This window comes from Taeniopygia guttata, chromosome 1, assembly GCF_048771995.1.
Source record: "Taeniopygia guttata chromosome 1, bTaeGut7.mat, whole genome shotgun sequence".
Taxonomy (NCBI): Eukaryota; Metazoa; Chordata; class Aves; order Passeriformes; family Estrildidae; genus Taeniopygia; species Taeniopygia guttata.
This window is the reverse complement of record NC_133024.1, coordinates 42,101,081-42,122,639: the sequence shown is the minus strand read 5'-3', so window position 1 is coordinate 42,122,639 and position 21,559 is coordinate 42,101,081. Positions and strand designations below refer to the sequence as shown.

Genomic DNA, 21,559 nt, shown 5'->3' with positions numbered 1-21,559 from the left:
TGATTTTCCTTCTTTTTTCTTTTGACCCTTTAAGATTGAAGTGAAAGAAGGGCTGTAGCTTAGACATTTTTACTCCATTGTAATATCTTCTCTTTAAAATGAGAACTTGCATAAAATATTGAGTTTTTGTATTTACAGGATAATTTAAAAGAACCATGAAATTTTTGTGACCAGTATTGTTTCTACATCAAAATACCTGATCTCATTACTTCAATACAATGTCTTGTACAAGTATTTTGAAACTTTTAGGAAAACAATTTCAGTCCTTCATTCTCTACTATTTCTTTGGGAATTGACTTTTGCATACCATCACCTAACAAATTTGCAAGCACTAGATACTCTTGAAAATGCAGCAAGTTAATAAAGACAAGGTTACACAAATCTACCAGACCATCAGCATCATGTTTTTAAATATCATCACGGCTTCATTCTAGTAGAATAGAAAGAACTATTCGTACCTATATTGCGCTTACTACCTCAACTTATGATGGACTGAAACTGCAGTTCCAAGAATAAAATATTTAACTTTCCACAAAAATAACTAAAAATGTGTTTATGGGTGAAACATAGGTGAGTATAAATAATTGGTAGGAGGTATTGTACTCATTAAAAAAATCATAAGACAGGTGTAGGTAGAAACTTTTTAGTGAACACTATCCATTAAAAATGAGGTACCATTCAGCTGAATCCTTCTAGAGTTCACGTAAAGAGGCAGATACTTTAATGTGTGCTTTATTTCATCATAACACACATATCTCGCACAGGATGCACAGGGCTGCTTTTCTTTCTCCAGTGTCTACAGAAGAAGTCTAGAAAACTGGGTTAAACTGAACTCCTTGATCAGTTTCATGATGTGAAGGTCCAATCACTGTGTTTGTTAAATGAAATCTATATCTTATAAATCATCTTTCCCCAGCTAATAGAACAGATTTGCAAGCTCTTCTATGGGGATATTTGTTGCAATAACAATGTTATTTCACTTGAGACACTGTCTTTGAATGGATATTGTCTATAGTTTCCAAATGGCATCGAAAATTTTGTTAATGGTTTACTGAGTTCAGTTTGGCCAAATTGAAAACAGTGAAGGTGCATGTGAGTACCTAACAGCGAACTCCTTTCAATTAGGCAATTAGAAGAAATTTTCAGTCCATCTTCCTGACTTATAAAAATCCCTTAATCTCTACATTTCAGCTAAATAATGACCCAATTATCTGTGCAATTTTAAAGGAAGGGTTACTGGCTCACAGCATTTATTCAGAGCAGTGTTTAAACACTAAACTCACTTTGGTCAGCTGAGCTTAACTTTCATCTGCTGGAGACATGAAATAAAGCAGGAAGGACTGTTTATTATGTACTGCCTGTGATGTCCAAGCTCCCTGCTTTCCAGCTGGCAAACGATGAGGATTACATACCAACCACACTAATGCAGGAAAGCAAATGACAATGAAGTAATCAATAGAGACAGCACAGGCATATGAATTGCTATTTAGGCTATTTCCTAATGCTCCAGCCACATCCCCTCGAGCTAAATTTTCTCTTTATTATCCATCTGAAAGTCAGCAAATTAAAAAATGCATTTTCTGCCCACCACCCAAGACCCTAAAGCAAAATGCACACAGCCAAATCCATAAGCAGAAACAAAACCTGCAAGACTCCACTTTACCATCACAGGCCTTCAATGCTGCACATCAGTACTGTAGCTTCATATGAATCAATAGTGCAATGCTACTTTAATTATCCCTTGCTTCACTATCCCCCTGGACATCTCTTTGCACCTTTTTTTTTTTTTTTTTTTTGACAGGATCAATAAGCTTTCTACAGATTAAAAAACCTGAAAACTTCAACAAATGGCCTTGTGGAGGTAAAAATGTAGCTGAAATATTTTAGGATTTACAAAACTCTACTGCATATAATTGCAAAAGTCACATTATTTCACATTTCCAAGCATCTTATAAGAGTGGTCGGGGGGGGATAGCTGCTCTATTGGACGCGCCAACTTACTCTGAAGAACTCTTTGGTTGACCCTGAGTCCAGTGTCCCATAAGCAATTTCGGTTTGTTTGGCAAGGTCTTCTGCACTCTCTATGGGTGAGACCATTCGCTCAACAGTCAAGAAAGCAGCGAGGTTAGCAGTGTAGGATGAAATAATGATGAGCGTGAAGAACCACCAGACACCTCCGACAATGCGACCTGAGAGGGATCTAAACATGAATAAGATAATGCACATTTTCCTGTCTCTTGAGCCATAAAGAGTGAGAGAGAGAGTGAAGGCACCATTATTGCTGAATATTTGTCATTAAGCAACAATCAGTGGAAGATAATTTGCATTTTAAATATTAATAGATGCTTCTACTCTAGAAACTTAATGCCTACAGTATAGTCCACCGTACCATTGTGTATCACACATACGCAGAAGTTTAAATCCTCTTGAACAGTAATGTCAGTGTTCCTATTATTTTAGGACATGCCTAAAAATAGGAAAAATATGTCAAAAAATACTGGGTAGGTAATCTCTTTTTGGAGACAAAAGTAAAGTATGGTAGCTGAAAATCAGTAGCTTTCTCGGTTTCCTCTTTAAAAAAATGCAAAAGGATTTACATATGGATTATGTTTGCTCTAGGATTAACATGTTCCTGTCACCCAATCATCTCAAAAATTCCACAAGCTACTGCAGTCATTCATTGAACATTCACATTTTTCTTCTTTAAGAAGCAAGAATTTTGTGATAGAAGAGACATTTCTGTTAAGTTAAAAATTGTATTTTCCTTTTCAATACCTGCAATTTGATGAGGTTGTTGAGGAGCAAGGCACGTCCACTCTTAATCAGTACCAGTTTTATTTCTGACTTCAATAATAGAAGGATTAGGCCAATGCTGAACACTCAAAATTTCACTGCAAATGGCTAAAATGAAGCCTTTAAGTTTGAAAGATTGGGTCATAATATTTAATTAAAAAGTTTTAGCTACTGCTCACAAAAGTTCCAGAACTTCATAAAATATTGAGAAATTCAGAACTGTATGTATTAGACTAATCATGTACTAGATGATCATATATTACAGGACAAATCCTGTATTATAGGACCAAACAGGTAGTAGATCTGAGGCATGTGCTGTGTAAGGCACACCTGAGCAACACAGCATGGCTTCTCAGAAACAGACAGTCAAATATTGTTTCTCACAGACAGCAATACTTGTGAAGCAGCACTGTAGAACTTGAAACAGAAGTGGGACATTCCTTGATGCAAGGCATATATTCAGTACAACTGTGTGTATTTCATGGTTGTAACACAATGGAACTAATGTAGCAACAACACAGTTCTTCAGAAGTCAACCCAGTGGAATGGTCCCTGTGTGAACCAGCTGTTTCTGAGAGCGGTTTATGCACATTGACAATGGAAAAATATAGTAATGACTGAAATTCAAAGCAGTTTAACTGTTGCTCTTATCATGGCTATTAAAAAAGAAAAAGAAAAAGAAAAAAAAAAAAGAAAAGGTTGAAGAATGAACTTCAAAACACTGCCAGGAAAATTAATGAAGGAAGACTTTATGCCTCAATGTTGAAGATAAAATGCAAATGGAAAAAGATTTGACACAAACCTTGGGGAAATATCACATCCTTGTTGCATAAAGGCACCCAGGGAAAACCAGAGGCTGTTGAATATGCCAAACTCATTGGGAGGCTGGTCACTGGGTCCTTCTTTCCCATCCTCTGGTTCTTCTGTGTGCCACTCATATGGACTAAACCTGCTAACTAGGAACAGGACCACACTGACACCAATGTAGGCAAAGACTATGCACATCCAGATCTCATACGCCAAAGGGTCCAAGAAGGAAAACACTCCTGGTTTAGATTTCTGGGGCTTTTTGATCATAATGGATATCCCCAAACTCATAAAAGGCTTAGAAAAATCAATGACCTCTTCTCGTACCAAAGTGATGGTCAGAGGCGCAACAGCAATCTCTGCTTTCTATAAAGAAAAAAAGAAATATAGATTTATAGATTAATTAATGTGTGCTTATACACTTGGTAAAGCAGCTAATTCCAAAGGTATGTTATTAACATCAGGACACCGTGGCTTAAATGCTCTTTGTAGCATTTTTCTTTCTTTCTATCACAGTCTGCATTTACTCAATATGCTTTCAGTAAAACATACACATTGCAGGTTTTTATTTTACAGAATTATACAAATACTTAATTTTTCTGCTAAGGAGAAGACTCTTAAATCTTATAGAGGTGAACAGCAGCATAGGAAGATAATTTTAGGCATTAATTTAGATTTAAATAAAGGAATTCAAGAAAGAGCGGAAAATGAGAATGACCCTATTGTCACTGAATGTATAGAGACTTTTTAATTGTTAAATTTGGTAAGATATAATAATATTTTGAGGTAAAGTAGTTCAAAGACTCAAGAAAGCTCCAAATGGCATGAAGCTGCAAAAGTGATTAACTGTTGCTGTGATTCCACCAAACTGCATAGAGTTGTCTCAAGGGAAATATAGTTCAATAAGATTGAATTAGATTTTAAACATCAAAACATGGCAAGTATACAGGAAATAGGTGTGTGAAATCATGTGATAAAAGGATAAAATGTGTGCTAAATACATTCTCACTAGTGTCAGGAATATTTTTAAATTATATTTCTAACATGTTTTTTGGATGATGATGCCAATCTTGAATGAATCATTATTGATGGAGGTGATTATGGCTGGTAACAACGATGTCTGTATGCACCATAAAATACTGGAGCTAAGCTAATGAATTGCTTTTCTCCTTAGAGATGCTACACTACCTTGAGGTTTGTTCCTTGCCTAGCCTTGCTTTTTGCACTAAAGCTGTCATTACAGCAGTGCTTCAGATGGAAATTGTATGGGGACCTGGGTCAAAGGAGGCACCTCTGAGAGGGCAACAGATGCAAGAGCTGCTGAAACCTGTTTTCTGTTCATCATCACAGTGTCATGTCTAGGTACAGTCACAGAGCAGAGCCCACGCTCTCAGCTCTGTGGACTTAACAGTAGAGTAACAGTATTTTGTGAACAGTTCATTGTTTCAATGAGGTTAAAACATGCTGAAAAATAAAGATGTGCTCAAATAGTTTAATCCAGTGTTATGTAAATAGCTTGTGTGCCAAAGAAAATATTGAAATGCAGCTTTTTTTCATCTTACAACTTTGAAACAGGTAAATGCATTTAAAATAATTTGTGTTTTTTATTTTATGTGCTAATTCATATGGAGTCATATATGTTTTATGGAATTTAATTTTCAACCAATATTGTGTAGCTGAAAATTAAACCTATTTTGGCAGCTTTGCAGTTGTCGATAATTCAAGAGAACTGACTCATTCCAGTGCAATGGCCCAAAAATGCACACTTGTATTAAGATGGCTGTATACTAATCATCAGGTTACATCTGTCATCCTGAAATAGTTGAGATGCAAACACTTACCAAAATTTTATATAAAGATATTACATTTTAAGCAATGCATCTGAAATCATAATTTGGCAAAAGTATCAGAAATTACCTCTGGTGCTAATGTCTCAGGTAAATGTTATGATAAGACTGCTAATTCTCTGAATTTTAATTTACACTTTCTTATATGAAGCATTTAAAAAAAAAAATTGGCTTCTTAATCCCTTGTGATTACCTAAGTCAGGTTGAAATAAATGTTTTATGAAAACAGCTATTATAATATATAAAATTATATGTATATATAATTTTATAATGATATATATTATTTATATTATATATAATATTATTGTATAATATTAGATGTCTAAAATATACTTTTAAGTAGTCTGAAAATTATAAACTAAACTTAGTTTCTGTAGTCTAAAAACTGTAGGATGGTTTGAGCTACTGGCTTTTCTGCATTTTTTTTTTCCTCTCACTCCTAAGTAGCTTTTCTTCAGAAAAACGGTTTCATTCTTTAGAGTCAACATCTTCTGTATTTCTAAATTTTTATTATTGAGAATGCCTAATGTGGAGTCCTTTAATTAAGCAAAAGACTCATGGCAACTATGATCTTTTCCTGCCTATGTTCTCTGTGTTACATAGTGGTATCTTCATTAACACAGTGTAAATGACAGATCTGGTCACTGGTCTTTAAAGGAGTTGGCTAACAGGTTTTTTTTTTGTGTCTGCAGATTTCTACTGGGGTTAAAACACAGGTTTTTGGGGGCTGTTTGTTTTCACAGTGTGAGCTGGAAAAGTGACATGACCATTTTAGTGTGGGTTGAGGAGATTTTAAATACCTACTTATCACATTGCATATTATATGTGAAATGCTGGAGAGGATTTATCTTGCCAAATTTAAATGATCAAATAGGGTATGCAGAACTGAAAGAACATCAGAACTGCTGCCTACAGTACTTGAAGGAGTTAAAGAGGAGAAATAGGAACTTAACCCATTTTTTATATGAGTGATCTAGTATCAGATAATTCATAATTTAGATAAATCAATTTCATGCCACCAAATCTAAAGGGGAAATACATAGCTAGGTCATGCCAAAAAATTGGAGAAACTACAGCCCCCCAGACTGATCATATTATTATTTTGGTAAGACTATTGTGTGCCATGTAAAGCCTACATAAATTTTTCATTGCAAAAACTAAATAATGAAAATAGCTGTGCATGATAATTATCAGCACTTGTGCTTTGCCCAGTTAATGTACACCATATAATTACACATTTAAATGATTAACAAGATAACTATGGTGCAAAAACAATTAATGATTTTGTTGCCATTGAAATCTGTTTTGTCAAAGACTAATGATACTTCACAGTTAAATCAACTGCATCTGTAACAGCATTTCAATCAAGGCTCCACCATTACCAAGTACAGATGCTTTCTGGATCCAATATTGTAGAAGGAGACAAGAGTGATTCTGGTGGAGAGAGACATTTTCTTTTCCAGAATATATAATTATTATAACACTGCAAATAAAATTTATGCTTGGCACAAGTATTGTGAAGGTAGTAAAGCTATCTGAGAAAAATCATGCAAAAACAGATTTTAATCTCAGAAGGTCATGGCTTCTGAGATTTCAAACAAAAATGGGTTGTGACCTTTTGTGTTAAGCAGTGAAAGAAAAGCATTCTGTGTCAGGAGAATGAATATTTAATTGGAGCTGACTGCTAGTGAATTTAGAAACACCTGTTACATGTGCTTAATGGCATTTCATCCCCAGACAGCATTTCTTCTGTGAGCTAGATATCAAGGCAAATAGCATCCACATGGACTATTACATGCATGTGGATACATCAGGGACAAATGACCAAGATTTCCTCATAGTTTTTAATAACGTTCTAAAAACAAAACAGGAAAATAAGCAACCATCCCCACAATTACATTCTGTACAATCTTAGCAAATGCTGTACCCCACAGCATTTTATATGATGTTTCCTCTGGGACATGATGGAATAATCAGCCATGGAGTTTAGGACATGAATAAGCTGTTTTGTGCAGCACCTGAGTGTCCAGGTACCAGAACAACCTCTGGTGTATACAGGTCTTAAAGGAACATGGGATAAAATTTTCACATGTCCACTCTCAATAATAAGGATGGGGCTAAGGGGCTTTGGGGAATGATGGTAAGAGCAAGAGAGCAGAGGAACCTTTTGAGTTGTACAGAAAGGGTCCAATCTCACCAGCTAGAGCAAAACTGTCTGCAAATCCATTAACATGGCTGGAAATTAAAAGCTGTAAAATGTTTCCCAAACAGATCATCTCGTCAATTTGCCAATTCAGTTGCAAATTCTCTCCCAGTCCTGGCTGCAAATAAAAAGCCTTGAAACACAGCCAACTACTCAGACTACTTGTGTTTATGATTAGGGGATCTATCAGAGAAGATGAACATACTTTTCTTCTAGCAGAGCTTTGCAGCAAACTCTCTGGCTGACTGATTTTTCTGTTTTCTCCTAGGCCTGGGAACCTGATGCTCTGTAAATTGTCTGGCAAGGACTCAAGGAATTTGCAGGGAGGATGCTCTTGATGGATTCCCTGTGGAAATCTTTAGCAGAAAACTTTGTAAGCAACAGAAAGAACAATTTCCTTTGAAGCTACTCCTGTAGAAGTATATTAACCATGCTTGGCGTAGCTCTTGGCCTTAAGGCCCAGCAGCGCTGGACAGGCTGCGGCGCTACTGTCAAAGTCCCTCGACCTCCAAACTTGCATGGCCGCATTCAAGCTGCTTATAGGGAAAGGTCTCTGCTCAATCCCAGGGTCCAGCTGGGTTCAGGAATTGTTTTGGACAGTAATTATGGACCAAAAATGTACTGGAGACTCTTCTTGCAATTTAGCAGATTAATCAGGTGAATTCTGAAGCACAACGACATTCCCTGGTGCCACTCATACACCAGAATTGATACAGCCTCAAGGAGCCTTATGACAGTGGAGCAAATGTCCTGGGCAACAGCTGACTTCAGTAAAAAAGCAGCTCTAAGAGCTTTGCTGCAGCTCATTCCCAGGACCCAGTCCCAGAATCACAAAGACTATAGCCATCCTAAACAGATAGCTGGAAAGAGCCTCCTCCTCACTCTTTTTCATTACAAAAAATTAAGTACTGGCCTTGTATTCTGGGCTGGCCTTCTTCATGCGGGTAATTTGCAAAAAATTCCTCATGTCTGTGCACTTTACTGCTTTCAGCTCTATTAAAAGCTGTAGGTGTTGACACATCTATGTGAGTTTCCTTACAACACTTTTTATTTCAGTCTAGTCCTAGGGCATCGATGAGGTATTTTTTAAGATAAAAGAAGGAAAACCAATGAAACTGTAATATCAAGTTTCCTCTGTAATTTTCAACTAGATTATAGGCCACTGAAACTGTGCATCTGAGCAAATAAATAATAGCATTTCTTGGATAATTGAAAAAACATTCTAGCATAAAATAGTTCTTGGCCATTGATGTCCATGGGTTTGATATTGCAATTAAAAGCCAGAGAAGGAGTAACCTCCGTACTTGATAAAATAAGTTTGAAAATATTTATCTTTTACTACCCTAAGAGTTCAGCTGCTATCAAGCCACTGAAGTAGATATACATGCTTGGCGACAGTCATAGTTTCTACTCTTTAAAGACAAAATTGAGATTGCCTCCTTCATGAACTTCAAAGAATATGGAGAGTTTTGTGAACCTGATATAATATTTCCATTCCAATGGGGAGGGGAGATCACTGAAATTCTGGGGCAACATTTCCCACACTCCTACAGCACAGAGACTGTTTCATTCTGCAGTGTCCCTTGAACTGACGCTAATGGAGAATTTATCAGCCATGATAAACTGACGGAAGGGAGGTGAAATGGAGCTGCTACAAAAGCCACAAGGTCTTTGCAACATATGGCCCAAACTGTCAATGGAATTGTGGAAAATGCTACTGGGCATGGATCAATTGGTATGCGGGAATGTTTTTATGGGGAAGTTGAGTCATGTTATGAGTTCATGGGTGGGAATATTTATACCTGAGTAGTTTGAGGAGGTTTTTTTTTTAATTCTATCACTGAAATGAAACATTTCTCTAAGAATTCTGAACTGTTCTCAGCGCAGATACAAGCAACTGTAGTCATCAGCAAAGCCAGCTCTGAGTTTTGTTTCTTTTGGTAACACCAGATATTGAGGGTATTTATTTATGTTTATTGGAACTATTTTCTTTAAATACTGGAACTTTATATGTCAGCAGAATTGCTAACTATTATGGTACTCTAAAGAATCCTTTTCCAGAGCACTATGTAACATAATGTTTTCAGTTGTTAAACTTACCAGGTTTGCTCTTAAATTTTATTATTGATGGCCATCTTAAAAGTCTATCTTCACTGTGAATTGCTCAGTTACGTACCTGTCTGTAGTGGTTTATTACCTATGTTTAATATATATGATAGTGGATTTTTCATATCTCAATCTAGACCAATCCCATAATTTTAAAAAGATCTGTCCACCATTTCATGAAAATGAATTAATGAGTGATATTCTTCCCAACCAAGTTTTATAGTGTGTCAAGAATAGATGGTCTCTAACATTAATGAATTTTAAGGGGTATACAAACTATGGATGTTCTAATGTTTCAAGGTACTAGTTGAAAAAATAGTAGAACTTATATGAAACTATTAAATTTTATCTTGAAAATAAGTGAAAACTCACAGACCTGAAATAAGATTCTGTTTCTTTTCTGTGACCCCAAGATAAAAAAAAAATGCACATATACTTCCTATTTTATGACTTATACTATGATAAATTAAATCCTGCTTCAAAAATTGGTATGCTTACCCCATAAACAAGTTCTCCCACCATCCCATTCCAGATTTTTGTCTCTGGATCCCTTGCTCCATATTTTCCATCAGGAACAATGGCAATTTTGTACTTGATACCAATATGTTTTGCAATTTCTGATGCCAGATCTACACAGTATCCTTCAAACTTGTCATTCCCTTCAAACGTATCATGGTTTTTCTTGAACATAACATATGGGGCTTCCTATAATGAAAGAAGTAGAACTGTAAAGGAGAAGTGTACCAAATATAGTCTGAAAAAATACAAACATGTCATGAGCTGACTGAACAACACACAACTTATAAAAAGTTAATGGACAGTATTAGCATGTTTAAATTAAAATGCATGAAAAGAAATCCTTCTGGCAAGTTGTACTCTTCACACTAATTTTGGTTATACATTTCACAAGAATTATTGACCTTACTTTGTTTTAAATAAAAGACCTTAGTGCAGTTTTTGCTAAATTTAAAGCATGAATAGAGGTTGAGCCTATACAGCGCAATGGGCTGTGAGATCATAAAGGTACAATGTAGACTTCTGACTTCACTGGGTAAGCATATCCTCTAACCCAGTGGGGGTTTCTGCCTATGTAATTTCAGACGCAGAGCCTGAGTGACTTCATTTCTTGAGGTTTACAATGTATAGTTCCTAAGAGGCTACATACATTTTAGTGAGAATATAGAAATACACTCCTAATGAAATATGCATCTTCCCTTTAAAAGAAACAGTGAAGATTCTGCAAGGTCATTTAAGATGAACTTAAGTGATATGCATGGACAAGAATGGTATTAAGTTGACAGTGACTTTGCATGTTGTATGAAAAAGAAGTACCAAATATTTTGGGACAGTGAGTGCCACTGAGAACAAGTAAAACCTGTCTTGAAGAGTGGATCTTACATTCCCTGTATAAATCATACTATCACAATAGTGAACATTATGCAACTGGGAAATCAAGGTAATTTTTCTTTTTAGCTCTATGTGAATTCAGACTTTAGAAATTATTATGTAAAACTATACTTTCTGATGGTATTTTAAATTACTTCACATAATTCATATTCTGAGTTCCAGATGAAATATTTGTCTAATATAAAGTGTAATTTAGGTCACCCTTTGTTTGAACTTACATCACAAAATACCAGCAACTTAAGTTTTCTCTGTACTCCCTGGAAAATGTTAAGTCTTTTGACACTAACCTTGGTAATATGCTGCCCCATTCCCATCTTTCCTACAGATATAATTAGCACAAGAATAAAAATAAATTTAAACATGTAGTGCAGCAATGTCTGCTTCACTGAAACTACAAGAACATCATCCATAAGCAACAGCAATTTTGTAACCTCTGCTAGGCGTCTAACAAGAGAGGATAGGTGGCATTACATGAGTGCAGTGCAATGAGTGCCTTTGCCCGTATAGAGTTTGCATCTTCAAAGGAAAACTGCTGAGTATTAACAGCAACCTGCACTTTTTCTTGTATTCCTATTCCTACTTAAATCACCTTGATCTCAACCACTGGTCTTCTAAAGTGAGAGAGGGAGAAAAGCAGAGAGATCTTGATCTCTGCAGTAGTTCTTGATTTTCAGAAGTATTTTGGCCGCTTGCATAAAATGTTCCTCCCTCACATAGGCTTTATGTTTGCATGAGAAGAAGACCCAAAATCTGTGCCTTTCTACATATGTTATTGCACAGAAAAAGATATAAAATAAACAGAGGTGAAAAATACTGTCCTGTCTGTGATTTAGCCAACTGTTTGCTAGAAGGACAACCAAGTCTGTCCACTGCCCTACATTTGTGAGCTCTCCTTGCAAGCTTCAGCTATATTGCTTGCTGCACCTCAAAAGCAATTTTGCTTTCCAAAGACCATGTTAGTGATTTCTAGCTCTTCTGATTCAGCCATAAATCCCCAGCCAAAGGCATGCAACTAGAGCCACACCAGGAGATAATTCTGGCAGTGGACTTGAAGAAGACAGGCACAGTGCATGCCAGATCAGCTTGCTTCTTCTTCCAAAACCCAGACACTGTGCTTCTGCCTTCATCTCACCATTGGCAGGGCTGCTGCAAAAAAAGCATTTTAAGTATTTCTGCGCAGCAAATCCAAGTGACAAATGCTTCATTTTTTCTGTTAAAATTTAAGTAAAATTCAGCCCTCATACCCGGAGTTCTGTGAAGGAACACTGAGAAGGGAAGTGCGACGTCTCAATACTGTCCTTGGTAGGTACAAGCAGAGGCCATCCCATGCAGTCGAGTGGCCACCAAGGTCTGACAGGGATCTCTTTGGTACCTGGAGGAACTGCATTGGTTCTCTTCCCCATCCACCTCCCTTTCTTACACTGATTTCACTGATTTGGAGCAAACTACAGTGGGGAGCGTTTTTTGTAATGTAATTATCTTATAGAGTAAGGTAGCATGCCTTGCTGTGACTGCTTTCAAAGAAGCAGCAACTGAGTATAATCTGCCAGTATGGAATAGTACAATTAAAGATAACAGCAACACCTGCTACCATTTGCTTACTATGTTGATCTTTCCCTCCTAACCTATTTTATATATCTTTAATTGTTGTGCCTACTTTACCTGCTAAGTAATCAGATATCTATTTTCAAGGTAGAATTTGATGGGGGAATGCAGGTGGGACTGCATGTGAGTTTCTGATAAAGACTGTTAAAAAAAAAAAAAAATAGTAGCCCTAGTTTTAAATCCTGTCCATTTCAGACTTTGAGGATGTCTCACATTGATGAGGTGTTCAGTCGTTATATAAAGACACTGAAAGTCAAGTTTTACCGGTTTGCTAACAAGTAACTTACACAGATGAACTTCCAAGGTCATACTGTGAAGTCATGAAATATCTGAATTGATCAATAGCATGTACTTAGCCATATCTTGATGCTCTTTTCTATCTGTGGCACTGAAAAAAGACCTTTTTATTTTGCATAATCCATTGCAATAGCATTGTCAAAGTTAGTAGTAATGTTGGTGTAATTATGGTAGTCCAAAAATGCAAGAGCTGCAAGTCATCTGTGGAGAGGTATTATCTTCTATTAAATCAGCTGAAATAGCTGAAAACATAGGCTTACTTTTTCATTGTTTCCAGTTTTAGCATCTTGACTAATAGAAAGATTATCTCTGCCCACCATCTTTGTGCTTACTATATTTTTGGACCATGAGCTTTTAGCCTACTGATATAAAACACGTCTGACTTACTGCTGAATGAGGTTTAACATTGCAATATTTGCAAGATTTCAGCTGCTTAAGAGTATTCTATGGTGTAGCGAATCAAGGAAAAGTCCACATTGAAATGACCAACGACTAGCACGGAACAGATATTTGAAATGGTGCAAGCTTTACTTATATAATTCACAATTTCATAACAATACTTAACATTTGCAAATACAAATTGATGTCTGCAACAATTACCTTTATAGATGTAAACAAATCATTCCACCACATTGCCACAAATTCATGTGTACAGTTAAATGCTCACAACTGATGATTCATACTATAAGGGAAGTCGGACACAGTAACTAACCAAAATAACAAACAGATTTAAACTTGGTTCTCCTATTCCAAAGTGTATTTCAAAATAATCACCATTGCAAAAATAATTTGTAAAAGTGACAAATATCTGTGCAAGGAAATTTCTAATTTTTAGAACAGGTGTGGGACACATTATCACACTTTATTCTGAAAGAAACTTCTGTAAATGTCAATGGAAGGTTTTTTGGTGACTTTTTTTTTCTTTTTCTTTTTCTGTTTTTCTGAATAAAGTGTCCAGGATTCGGTTTGAAGTCTTTATTATTTTCATGCAACAAACTTCATTTCTTTTTCTCCAGTCTACTGAAGAATTTAATTAATAAAGTTTCTAATGAAAAAATATTTTTCTATTATGCGAAAAAAGGCTATAATTAGAATTTCTGAGGTAAGACTCTATCAAGAGTATATCAGTCAAAACAGTGATGGTGGTTCTCAGTCACCTAATGAAAGTTGCCTATCATCTTAGATGCCCTAAGGTAACCTGCTTGACCCCAAGGTACTGCTCTGCAGGTGCTTTGTGCTTGCCCCTTACAGATAGGTCTGATACCTTCAGTATAAGGCATCCACCTATAGGCCACTGAATCAATTTCTAAATCTTTGTGGAATTGCAGTCCTGGGGCAAAACTTACCCCACATGCCTGGAAAAGTCCATACACCAACTAAAACATCCAGAGGGAGAGGTCACATATACAGCATGAGACAGGCAAGGGTCACCCTGCCGGTGTAAGAAATGGGGGACAGGCTGTATATCCTAGAGCATCTTGAATGTCACTGAATGCAACTGAATCAATACCCTTTGTAAAGTCATCCACATCTAGGTGACTTGGATGTGAACTGGATCCTGCCCTTCAAACTTAATCTGCCAACACCAAGGATATCTCATTAAGATATTGAACTGTAAGCCACAATGCAGATGCAGCTTATCATCAAGCTTTGGTTTTAAAGGAATTTTATGATTTTTAAGTTTTTCAGTCTTAGAGTTAAGTACAGAGTTGGCTCTATCATGAAATGTATTGGAGCATTTGGATTAGGCTTTTGAGCCTACTTCCCTAAATTCTACCTCAACAACTTGGGACCATATTTCTGAACCTGAAAAAATTAGAGATGATCATTCTCCTTTAGCTAGATAAGTCCCTTGCTTTACCTTAGTGTTAGAGCAGGGCTGCAAAGAGCATCCCTTCTCCAAGTCAGGCAATGAACTACTGTGCATTTGGAGATGTTACCATCCCACTCCAAAGGGCATGCCTCTGCACAGGTAGGAAACCTGTCCTTTCCAGAGAGCAGGAGGCTGTCCATCTCATGAGGTGCAGAATAAAAACTATAAATGGCAGCTGATGAAGAACATCAGCTGCTGCTTCCTCTCTCTGGGCTGCTACTGCACCACACAGCTAACTGGGAAGAGCCTAAACCAAATATGTAAAATAACTTCTACATGCTCTCACTATGTTACAAATGAAGAAAACATTTTGCCAAGTAGAAAACACTCTACTAAGTTCTTTGGGTGCAGAGCTGATTCATTATAATGCAGTTTCTATGCAACAGGCATACAGCCACACTACAGCAAAGTAAGCATAGACACATAAAAGCTGAAGAAACAGAGGACAAATCAACTTGTGCTATTTGGCTTTAGGAAAAATTTAAAGCGAGCCATGCTGAAAAACTGTAAGCTTTTCCTATGCTGCCATGACATCTGTCTTTGAAGACTGAAAAGTCTGACAGCACTGCTTGCAGAAGCTTTGCAGTTTAATGTTGGAAAATATGCATGCAACCAAAATTAAATGCGTCATCTACAATGGTTCAACTTCCCTTCAACATGAAGAGGGCAATGAAGAGGTGCAAAAGTCTCTGTGGCATTTGCAACATAACAAAGAAGAGAAAAGTAACAGGACTCTGAAAGTTATTTTACTTTAATATTTCTTTTCTTTGTGTGTGTGATCATATTCTTGCAGATGCTAAATACATTGTCCTAGCAGGCCAATATTAAGAATTATGGTCCTATTCTGCCTTCAGCATCATGTGTGCAGCTCCCAGAGGAGTACATGGGAGATGGGCATGATAAGGCAGAATTCACCATATATTCTTATTCAAACCAAATTCCAATATATTTCTCTTGCACTGTGATTTTGAAATATGGAAAGGGGACAGTTTTGGTCAAGAAGTTGTGCTGCTTTCAATTAATTGCATTTATCCAAAATGACATGCTGCATAAACACAGGGCATGCTTTGGAATACTAATTCAGCTTTTTGGTTTTGCAAATGATCCCACCAGTCCCTTCAATACAGGGGCTGGAAAAGTTCTTTTGAAGATAACATTTATTATGCACATCAGAATGCTTCAATGCAAACAGGACAGGCAAGATAACACATTTTAAAAGCTTTCTTGTTTTCCTTTTTTTCCTTTCTGGTGAACAGAAACCTTTTCTATTACTTTTCATTATTTTATTTTTTTCGCTTCTCCTAAGCTTGCAGCTATTTATGGAAATTACAGTATTCATGTGTGAGAGCTTCAGTCAAAGGTATCAGGATTGTTTTGAGAGGAAAATTTCGACTGAAAGCTTGTAATTCACATCATTCTCTTCTCAGCTTGGCAAAGTTGAAGGTTAACATCATCTGTTCTAGACATTTCAGATTAGTCACAGAACTTTTCTTGGTGGTTCATTGCCTGGTCATCCAGTCAGAGGAACAGTAATCCATATGGAAAAATTAGCTCAATGTTACTAGACTGGTGGTTAATACTTGAGCCTTAGTTAGGAATGTTCGCAGCATCTTGGGACTCTTTTCTTCCTTGATCAATTTCTTAAAATAGGATTCTTCATCAGAGGCTGAAAAGAGGAGGACTGTACTGAAGTATATTTTTTTTCCATCACCGAGTCTTTTTTAATTTTTTTTTTAGGATAAAGATACATATATTTAAAATTTCCCATGCAAAAATAAAATTAAAAGTCACACTGTTTGGTTAGGAGTTACATTCTGAATTCCTGTATGGTAGTTTGGTTGTTTTGTATCCTGGAATGATAACTTTCAACAGGAGAATCATTAAGACATAATTAATGCATAAATGCTGATACACACTGCTGAAAATCTGGTAATTAACTGTATTTTTAGTTAGAAAATGTCTTCATGCTTTCCTTTGAATTAATTTAAATTCTGTATTGAGCTAGAAAAATTATTTCTTTATAACACCTACAGAATATTCCTTCCCATTTGAGACACAGTTTATTGGGTTAACATGTCTTGTTTAAATGAAGCAGGTGAAAAGGGCAGTGAACTGAGATGTAAAATCTTAAAAGCGGTCACGTAAAGGTCACCCTGTGCCAGTTGGCTTTGATAAACATCAGCTTTAAAGGGCATGTCTGACTTCAGATGAAAAAAATGTTTAACATTTTGTTTAAAATACAGATTTGTAAGAAACAATTGTTTTGAAAAATTGTGAATTAAAAATGTAAATGAATGAAGCAGCTCATTCTCCTTTGCAACCACTCTTTAAAAACACAATAATCCTGGAAAATCAAACTCCGAATATATATAGATTTTATTAAAATAGAAATTTTACTGCAATGCTGAATGAACATTAAGAATGCATCTACTAAATTCATGTTTTCATTCACAATTAAGAATAGATAATCCAGTTTTAACTGGCTGACTGAACCATACTACTTTGAGCTTTAGCTCTTGCTAAAGTCAATTATTGAATTAATAATTTACCAAGAAAAAGGGACACTGGCATTACAGTAATCTCATTTTATACCCTCTGTTCTACAATGTCATTTAAAGGTTTTGGGTTTTTCTTTTCTTCCAGTGTTCTGTGAGTCAAGATTTAGCAATTAGAAGTTGTAAGAACTCATATCTCTGAGACTTATTTTAGCGAAAAATGGAAAAGACTGAGTTAAAGAAAAAAATTATCACAACTCAATATTTTAAACCTGATTTCAAGAAAATCATTATAGTAAATGCATACCAAAAAAAACCTGTGCAGACATGACATGTCATCAGTATGATTAAGATATATGGGTCTCATCCTCCCACCAACCTAGGAATTGGCAGACTAAATGAGATCTTAACTAGAAATGAGATTGTGTCACACAACAGTATAAGCATTACAAAAAAGAAACACCTTACCAAAATTGTAGTGACAACTACTGTTCTATTCTCAATAGCAGCAGTGTCATTTCCAAGTGTAGGTTCATGCTGAATCAAAACTAATTTATCCATATCATTCCAGTAACCAACCTGCAAAACAAAATGTATATAATTTGCAGTAAGGTCCACATTCTGCATGACTACAAATATAAACTACTATAAGAATAAGACTGATCCAGCGATATTTTTCCAAAGGAAATGCTGTCACATTAGATATGGGAGTATGCATCTATCATTTTGGGTGTAGCACCTTGCACCCCTGATGCACAGAGACAGACCTGGCGTCACCTCCACTTCACTGCTCCTGAGTGATCTGAGCTACTTCAACCAGAGACACAAGGTAAATCCCATTTTCATTAGCTTGAAGCTTTCCTGGGGCATAAATGATATTTAACAATTTTTATTCCCCACAAGAATATTTTCATTTGTTAGTCCTCCAGATCTTCTGATCTTAGAGGAATGAAAGACATCTGGATGACAGTTTTGCAATCCCATGGCTGATCTCAATTCCTTGCTCCATCATGGGCTTCCCAGGAGACTCCAGCTCTGGGATTTACACCAGGCTTGTTCCACTTAACTGCTGGCACTGACCTTTTATTGCCTACATTAGAAGCTCTGTTATTTGTGCTTTTTTTACACTCACAGGACAGACAGTACCAGCAGACGGTGGCTCAGCTCATACAGGATAAGCATCCCTCCTAGAAAGGTGCTTGCTTTTCCCACTGACTGTAAAGCATGTTGAGTCTGAATTCTTCCTAAATATATCTCTGGGAAGTGCCTACAGGGAGGTGGAACAAATCAGGTTTTTCTCTCCTTGGCTGCATTTAGGCTGCCATAACCCTTCCCTGAGCAGCTTTAAGGTAAAACAGCTGCCCTTGTTTGTTGCTGGCAAGGAACTTCTCTAGAGTCAGATTTGAATCAGTTGTCCTTGTAAACCCGTGGACAAAAGCCCCCAAACCTAATTTTTTCCCCCTTCTTGCCATTCTCCTTTCTGCAGATAAATCATGGCTGTCTGTGTATCCCCTGACAAGGCTGCTGGGGCTTTTTTCTCTGACCCAGCGCTGACAGCACTCAGCTCCATGTCAAACGGACAACATGAACACAAACACGTCAGTAGCACAGTGTTTGAATCCCACCTCGAGGGGCTCCCCTCCTTGCTGAAAACATAATGAATTGGGAAACGATCTTTCTTCCCAGCATGATTTAACAGACACATGATCTAAAAGGTTTCTATCAAAGAGATGCAATTGAACCAGGCACAGTTTCTGGCAGCAGCAGCAACTGCCCCTTGTCCCCTTCCTTGATTAATTAGGAGTTCATGAGACCAAGAGTTGGGAGAGAGGAATGCCTTGTGTATCTTACTAGAAGAGGAACAGGAATTTTAGTGGAAATTGGGCCCCAGGAAGAGCTTCAATAGAATTGTCAGGACCAAAGGACACTCTGTGTCTTGGATGAAAAATTTCAGTATGATGGAAACTGGCTAAATGATTAAATCATCTATGTAGTCAATATTATTTCCAGCACTATTGTAGAACCCTGATTGAATTCACTGTCACATAGGATTCTACCTCCATGACATGTTCAACTCAATGCAGTGATGTGAGAGTCCAAAAGAGCAGGGGAGTGCTTCTTGTTCCTGACTCATATGCATTATATATATATATATATATATATATATATATATATATATATATATATATATATATATATAATCTTGTCTTTTATTAAAATAGACAACCTTAATCTAGATTTTTACATTTACTATTTCATTAGTTTCCTTCTTGAAAAATATACATGGACAGGCAAGTCATTTTACAGTCCCTAGAGCAGTTTGACTGAACATGAGTGATTTTTTTTTTTCTATTAATGAAGCAAATAAGCACAAAGTGTCCATACACAAGTTCTGGTATATTTAGTTGAAATGTTCCTTTTCTTTTTGGGGTTGTTCTTACAGTTGGAGCCTTGATTTAGGTGTCTGCAGCTAACAGAAGTGTCAGCAGTGCTGATATAGTGGAGAGGAAGGTTTTCTTCCTAGTAGTATACACTGGTAACAAATATTCTTTTTCAGCCATACAGCCACAGATACAATTGATTATTGAAAATGTGGAGCTCTTGTCAGAAAACTGTGACAAACTAAAGGCAAAATACACCAAAATCTGGCAGTTTAGGTAAATATTACGATAGTGAATGATGATTTTTCATTGTACAATTGCACAATGAAAATTGCACTTCACTGCTATAAAGTACAGAAGGAAATAAAATAAATGCTATACTGTGCTAGAGAAATAAGTACTATATGAAAATTCAGGCAGAGATAAAGGCATTATTTGAGAAATGACAGGCATCTTTTAAAGGAATTTTAGCTTTTGTGCATTGGTGTGAGCTTGTTGGGTTCAATGCTAACCTGCACTAAAGTAACTCTGGAACTAGACTACTGAATAAATATGAAAGATGTGTCATGACACTTGTATAAAAGTACAGAGATACACAGTCACTTTGAGAGCACTAAATATCAGTATGCTTTCCCATAAATATCTCAGCTCCACAAGGAAAAAACTCCTCAAAGGCTAGGATTGAATTTAGCTATAAAAGTACCTTCAATTCTATTTGGGTTGCAATTGAACTTCATAGCGGTTGCATCCACTTATCCAGAGGCTGAATTTATCTTTTAGGAAAAAAAAATACTACAAAAATATTCACCTTAAAGTCAATATGCCATAACAGTTTGGCATTTAAATGAACAGTGTCCTTTTTGAAGACCTGTGCACCTTGTAGTAATGACTGAAGTGATCCCGTTGGAGCTCACAAGCCACTGAGGGCAAGAGAATAGAGAAACATTTTGATAACTAATTTTCATGCTGTCAAGTTGGAATTCAGAAGCCAAATCTTAGACTGTCTTGTGCATGTAATGTATTGTATATACTTTGTTTACTTTTTCTTTTCCTTTTTTTTTTTTTCATTTTGGTGAGAGAAGGCATGATGAATGACAGAATTACAGAATTATTGAGCTGGGAATGGACCTCTGGAGGTTATTTGGTCAAACCCCTTGCTCAGCCTAAAGCCATTTGCCCAGGACTGTGTCTGGATGCCTTCTGAATTTCTCCAAAGATTAAGACTTCACAACCTCCCTGCACAACCTGTAGCAATGCTTGGTCACTCTCAGAGGATGAAAAAGTATTTCCTAATGCTCAGAAGGAACCTCCTGTGTTTCAGTTTGTGCTCATTGCCTCTGGTTGAGTCCCTCGGCACCAGTGAAAAGTCTCTATCACTTGGTCACAGCCCTCCAGATACAGGAGCCATTCCATTACATCTTGTCCTTGTCCTCCTGTCCTTTCCCCTCACTGGCAGATTTTGTCACTGGTCTGCAGAGAAGAACCAAGTCAGAACAGCTGCATAAATGAAACTAACGTAAGCATAGGCTAATATTTCCTGTTTTACTAAACCATGTGGAAGTCTGTCTCTGTCTAGCTGTGCTGTTTTTTAATGATGTCTTCACATATTTAAAGCTGTGGGCAACAAAAATCACTTTTCTAAAGATTAGAGCCATGCATTACTCTGACTGAAAAGGCAGTTTTGAAAGGATAGTGCTGGGTGACTCATAAGTCATGTTATGTTGGACATAAGAAGACATTAACAG

General features: G+C 36.6%; 1 protein-coding gene across 7 annotated transcripts in view; it reads right to left on the bottom strand.

Moving 5' to 3' along the window:
* Positions 1-21,559, bottom strand: part of GRIA4 (glutamate ionotropic receptor AMPA type subunit 4) — a 212,028-nt gene that overhangs the window by 45,583 nt on the left and 144,886 nt on the right. For 6 of the 7 annotated variants that reach the window (XR_004367554.3, XM_032747698.3, XM_032747701.3 and 3 more), the window contains exons 9-12: positions 17,902-18,012; positions 10,255-10,461; positions 3,596-3,966; positions 2,002-2,200 (exon numbers count right to left, since the gene is read on the bottom strand). Coding sequence is in view for 6 of the 7 variants with exons in the window: in XM_032747698.3 (XP_032603589.2) it covers positions 2,002-2,200; positions 3,596-3,966; positions 10,255-10,461; positions 17,902-18,012 (888 nt within the window). In the remaining variant the exon portion in view is untranslated. Of the gene's footprint in view, positions 1-2,001; positions 2,201-3,595; positions 3,967-10,254; positions 10,462-13,572; positions 16,605-17,901; positions 18,013-21,559 lie in introns of those variants that run through there. The other variant, XM_012569742.5, reaches the window with a different exon arrangement.